This window comes from Equus caballus, chromosome 2 (genome assembly GCF_041296265.1).
Source record: "Equus caballus isolate H_3958 breed thoroughbred chromosome 2, TB-T2T, whole genome shotgun sequence".
NCBI lineage: Eukaryota > Metazoa > Chordata > Mammalia > Perissodactyla > Equidae > Equus > Equus caballus.
In genome coordinates this window covers 31,047,407-31,053,406 of record NC_091685.1, presented here as the reverse complement: position 1 = coordinate 31,053,406, position 6,000 = coordinate 31,047,407, and the positions used below count along the sequence as shown (strand labels likewise).

At 45.7% G+C, this 6,000-nt stretch overlaps 1 protein-coding gene across 5 annotated transcripts; it reads left to right on the top strand.

Annotated features, from left to right (window-relative positions):
* The first annotated feature begins 366 nt into the window (after window positions 1–366).
* PNRC2 (proline rich nuclear receptor coactivator 2) lies at window positions 367–5,142 on the top strand. Of its 5 annotated transcripts, none has more exons than XR_011432573.1 (3): window positions 367–922; window positions 2,643–2,848; window positions 3,098–5,142. XR_011432573.1 is itself a non-coding variant. In XM_070251334.1 (2 exons), the coding sequence occupies exon 2, from the start codon at window positions 3,116–3,118 to the stop codon at window positions 3,524–3,526; it is 411 nt and encodes a 136-aa protein (XP_070107435.1). In that variant the 5' UTR covers window positions 2,708–2,848; window positions 3,098–3,115; the 3' UTR covers window positions 3,527–5,142. The 5 variants fall into 5 exon arrangements, 1 of the variants encoding a protein (XP_070107435.1); XR_011432574.1 differs by having other exon boundaries at window positions 648–922; window positions 2,647–2,848; XR_011432570.1 differs by lacking the exon at window positions 367–922 and adding an exon at window positions 1,299–1,773.
* Window positions 5,143–6,000: the final 858 nt, after the last annotated feature.

Here is a 6,000-nt window from a genome sequence, read left to right as displayed (position 1 = left end):
AAAAGTAATACAATCAGATCCACGGATGGTAGAGAGAAAGGAGGGAGGGGTGGGAGTGTAGCAGGGATGAATTTGAATGATGATAAAAAAAAGAAGTGGGAAAAGAGCTCATACTGTTCACTTTACAATTACGTTAAGAAACCTACCTTAAGAGTCTTTTCTGAAGTCAAAGTTTTGAATCCATTAAATACAGCCTGGCTATTATCTGGCCGGCTGACTAAGCCAGCTTTTTGAATTTTTAGTTAATGGATTACGCTTTCAGTAAGCTAGCAACTTACCATGTACCTCTTATTTTACTACAATATGATTAGCACCAGAAAGTCCCATGCTCAAAAATATCCCTTCTGCATTCTACCAAATTAATTTGATTAACAAACGTCTCTCTTAACATGCGGTAGCTTAAGCAGTTTTAAGAAAACTTAAGGTCCATGGCTAGAAGAACACAGGGGTGGGGGATGATGGTAGCGAAAAACTGAAGATTAAAAAAAGAATTATGTGGGACCTATAAAAAGTATATAGAGAGCCTATAACGAAAATGTTCACATGTTCATAGAAATTGGTGTTCTTTTCTAAAACCCTCACTTTGGGGTGTTTATCCATTTACATCACAGAAGTTGACCTCTTCCGCTTCGCTGCACTTCGCTGGCATAATCAACTGACCTGTATCTTTTCTCCCGCTCTTTACTTAAATTGGGCCAAAGGGGAAACTAGCCCCCAATCTCTCAGCAAACGTTTCGTGTGCACTTACACTGTGCGAGGCACTGTGGCTCTGCCGCTTGAGGGTGTGAGGGACGGGCGGACAGACAGACGTAGTCACAAGTGGTGACAACAGGCTATGATGGAGGGCCCTAACTGAAGGTAAGGACCCGTGGAGACACCCAAGAGGATCCGCGCGCGTCTCGGAAGCGCCTTCGCACGCGAGGTAACTTCTCAAGAGTTTCGAGGCCGGGGCGGGAGCCGAGGAGGGAGGCGCAGGGGAATCGAAGCTCGGCGAGCTGCGAGAAGTGCCGGTGACCGGGGGACGGGATGAGAGGGGCGTCGGCGCAGAGTGGGCGGGGCTGGGCCTCGGGAAGCAACTTTGTCTCTCCCATTCGTAAAAATGGGGTACGCGGCTCAATAGACGTCACTCGGGAACCGAATGCCCCTTCAGGGATTCCCCCGGGGGGGACACCGGCTCCCAGGGCCGCGGGCCCGGGCTGGAGCCCCAGGAGGGGCGGCCGCCCCTTCCTAGGCGCCGGGCGCGCGCGGGCAGAGCGGCTCTGGAGTCGAGGGGCTGCGTGCGCAGCCTGGCGGACGGCGGAGCGCGCGGCGTCCCGGGCCCCGGCAGCGGCGGGGGCGCCTCCCGGAGGAACGCCGGGTCGGCGAGAGGTCGGCGGGGGGCCAGCAGAGGGCCGCCGCGCTCGTTCCCGACATGCTCCTCTCGGGAGCATTTCAAACCCTCGCCACCACCCCCTCCCGCCCCGCCCCGCCCCGCCCCGCCCCGCCCCGCCGGCCCAGCAACAGGCGGCGGCCCGCGCGTCATTGGCCGGGCGCCGCGTCGGCGCGCTCTGATTGGCTGTGGCGCCTCCCGGCCCCGCTGCTGCGTTCGCCGCCGCCTCCATTTTGTCGGTAGAGGCCGAAGGAGGAGGTCGGGTCGGGACGGTGAGGTGGCTAGCAGCTAGCTCGTCGGCGCTCGTGGGCCTTGTTCGTTCCGTGCCTCATCGCTCCCTGGGAGGGGAGGGGGGCTTCGCCGCCTAGAGGAGCCGCCGCGCCCGGGGCCCGAGCGTGAAGTCGGTGAGTGGCGGCGGCGCCGCGGGCGCGGCCATGTTGGCGGTCGCGCTCCCCATTGTTGGGGAAGGAGGCGAGCTGGGGGGCGAGCGGGCGCCGGGGCCCGAGGGGAGGGCCCCTCGGGAGCCGGCCCCGTCGGAAGAAGCCACTTCCGGGCTCGCGTGCGGCGTGAGTCGAGGTCCAGGGCTGGTGAGATGGCCCTCTGGCCCTTTCGGAGAGAGGGCGGCTCGTTTGGTAACTTGGCTTCTCGGCGTATCAGATGGAAAGCAAGTCTTGAGCGTTCCCCGTAGGCAGGCATCTTTACATACTCGAGGGGGAAAACTGGCTTAGGTGGTTCCGGCTCGTGAAAACTCATCTTGCAGCGGGGAGGAGTCGCGAGTGTTGGGAACTGAAGGAAACACTTCGCGTGACGTAGACACGTTGGGAGAGGCTTTGCGAAAACGATAGGTGATGTGTCGAATGGTTGAAGAATTCTGGAGAGACTGTAAAAACACGGTCTCTTTGGAAAACTAATTCTAAGCCAGTTTCTTGGCAATGGCTGTAAAGGTGGTTGCTGCCCTGGATTGACTTTTAACATTTTGGCCACAAAACCCGTGTGAGCATCTGAAAGGTCCCCAGGAAGAAGATAGAAGCAACTTGTTGCGGGACTTGGAGACACTGTCCCCAAAGTCCCCAGGAGTTCCTGGATCTCGAGGCTGAGCAGAGTTCTTAAATGATGACAGCTAAAAGGTCAAAGAAAGCCATCTCAGAGACAGCTTATTTTCTGCCTTTTAGTTCAGGAAGTAGCCATTTTAACTATTTCTGTAGTGAATATAAATGACCACTTTCTCCCATGTTTTTGAGTTGAAATAATGAAGTAATCTCTACTTTTCTAGCTAGGACTTCTCTCAAACTTGTGTGCTGAGGAGACTCAGATGTTGGCCTCAGCGCCTAGGCTGAACTCGGCAGATCGGCCCATGAAAACTTCTGCATTGAGACAAAGGAGAGGATCTGTCAGAAAGCAACATCTGTTATCCTGGGCTTGGCAGCAAGGAAGGGGACACGTAGTGGAAATCCTGCGCTCTGAAAAGCAGACTGAAAGGTATGAAGACGTCCACGTTGTAATGGGGCAAACTTGTGATGATGGATTCGTCCTAAACCAACTGTTTGTATTTTCAAATAGAGGATTTTTCAGATTTTTGGGGAAGCTCATTTTTCTTAGGAAGTGATAAAGGCTGTGCACTAATGAGGTGTCAACATATAGTTAGAAGTAAGGTCTACTGAAGTTTCTTAAAGGTTTGAACTTTTCTTATTGGAAGTTTATTCAGTATTTGTTTCCATTCACTTACAGGTGACAAAGAAGCTGAAGATGGGTGGCGGAGAGAGGTATAACATTCCAGCCCCTCAATCTAGAAATGTTAGTAAGAACCAACAACAGCTTAATAGACAGAAGACCAAGGATCAGAATTCCCAGATGAAGATTGTTCATAAGAAAAAAGAAAGAGGACATACTTATAACTCATCAGCAGCTGCATGGCAGGCCATGCAAAATGGGGGAAAGAACAAAAATTTTCCAAATAATCACTCTAGCTTATCAGGTCCCAGCTTGCTTTTTAAGTCTCAAACTAATCAGAACTATGCTGGAGCCAAATTTAGTGAGCCGCCATCCCCAAGTGTTCTTCCTAAACCACCAAGCCACTGGGTTCCTGTTTCTTTTAATCCTTCTGATAAGGAAATAATGACATTTCAACTTAAAACCTTACTTAAAGTACAGGTATAAAATAAAGTGCTAATGTTTAAATTTAGTTACATTTAAGGGTAGTTGTCAGTTGTTTCAGACCAGATTCACTAGGGAATTAATCTGTTTGTGTAAAACTGCTAATTAACATAGAAAAATATAATTAGACTTCATCTCGTTGTGTTGTGTGCACTGTGATCTAATGGTAGCATCAGTGCAACTTAAAATATCTGAATTATTGATAATTGTACTTGATATTTTGATATTAAGTATTTTCAATTTGAAACTCAAGTGAAACCATTCAAATTTAGATTTGGGGAATGATAAAGGAATCGACTTTTTCTACTGCTTGTTGGGGGAAAATACTAATTTAAGATTACCATTCGTGGACCACTAGATTATTTGTTGAAAGCTAGTCAGTCTGATTATAAGCATCTAGTTAAGACACAGGGATTGAAAACTAGTTGAGTATTTGAAAGTTTAATGTCCTAGAAATACCCAAACCAGTACCATGCCAACAATCTGATGCACTGCTAAGAGAAAATGTGAATTTTTCTTAGTTACATTTTAGTAAACTGTACCGTGGTGAATGTGGAAAGGGCACTAGGGGCTATTTAGATGAGACAGTATACCCCAGTGGCCCTGTTTCTTACATACAGTGGGGTATGTGTTTGCCAACAAATGCGCCAAAACCATTTTTATAGAAAGAATATTTGGCGGTCACTGAGTAGCTCTGAAAATACATTTTTGTATTACAGCACCGCACAAGCTATTCTGACAGTGATCTGGCCGCAAATCATCCCTGCGAAGCTCGCTTAAAGCAGGGAGCTGTATAATGTGAAAGTTTAAAGTACCTAGGAAAGAGCCATGTAAATACATGTAATAAACTTGTAGCATATGTAAAGTTTTGTTGGCATTTATTCTACAAAAATAGAATATTTTAGTATGAATTCGCTGAATGTAAGACCATTGACTTTTTTATACTATGGCCTAATTTTAAAGGTCCAAAATAATCTGTTTTTAAAGTTTGCCCATGTGCTAAAGTGCCAGTGATATGTATAATTGATTTGGTTGTAAACTATATTACAAAGTAAATCCTAGTGTAATAAGTTTTATATAACTGAAAGGTTTTAAGCTGCTAAAACACTTCCTATTTTTAAGAGATGTGAAATGCAGTATGGGACTATTTTTTATTCCTTAAACCCAAAGATTAACTATTAAAGGGTCCTTTCAAAGATTCATTTTGGCTGTCAACAATTTTTGTAACCTATGATACAAGTATAGTGCACAATGCCAGTGTATTTTTGTCACCAGTAAGTGTAACCCATGGGGCCACTTATACACATGATGTCATTTCTTCCTTGCTACCTTGATAATGTTTTACCTACCTTAAAGGTAAATGCTAAGTGTAACAGTGAACAACCCAGTAGTAAAAGAATGTGTGTGTGGGATCAGTTAAAAATTTGATCGTTTCTAATTTGGCAGCGTTTTTTTGTTATTTTTATGCAGAATGGCTAATAAGCTGTATTTCTCCAAATAAATTCAGATGAGATAATATTGCCCAAGTCAAACAATATCCTAAAGACAAGTTTATATAGTACTTAACGTACATATACGAATTTGAAGCATGAAATTAAATAAAATTGCTTTTCTCCCCAGTGGCTTGTTTTTATTTTATAAAAAATTATGACTGCCTGACATTTATTCTTAAAATGTACATAATTAACCCAATTGAAATACAATGGGAGTGTTGGTTTTTGCGGGGTTTTTTGAGGAGGCCAACTCGCCCTGAGCTAACATCTATCTGTGCCAGTCTTCCTCTGTCTTCTATGTGGGTCGCTGCCACAGCATGGCTGCTGACGAGTGGTGTAAGTCTGCGCCCAGGAACAGAACCTGGGCCACCAAAGCAGAGCGCACTAAACTTAACCACTCGGCCACGGCACAGGCCTCCAGGATTGTTGGTTTTAAGAGACAACCGATGTGACTGACTGATGAAGACATCTGGAGTAGTTCAACAGTTAAAGAGTTAAAAAAGCAACCTGCTCCCAGCAGGGCTAACAGTAAAAGGCCACAGGATACTTCGGAAACTTCATAAAGCTGCCGAGTCCACCTGATAGTTTAATTACCTCTTCCCTTTCCTACATTCTAAAATGTATATTTAGGTTTATAGAAAAAAAATTGGCACAAAAGAATTCCTCAAACTGGTAAGAACCCTTGTGTTTAAATATTTGTTAATATATAAAGTAGTTTTTACAAGGGGACCTTGGGAGAAAAAGGCATCACAAAAACCATATTTGCTTTCTAATAGGTTCCAAGTGATAGACTGAACTAGCTGAAGCTAGTTCAAGAATAATCCTTTTTAAAGTTCTACACTAGCAGTGAATCCCAGGACAAGGACCTTTTTTCATGCAAACTGTAGGAAATAACCGATTTGGAGGAAAACAACATTTGAGTCTTAAGGCTTTTCCTGTTCTATCCCCAGTGTAATTTCTATGAACAATGCTAGGGACTGCCAA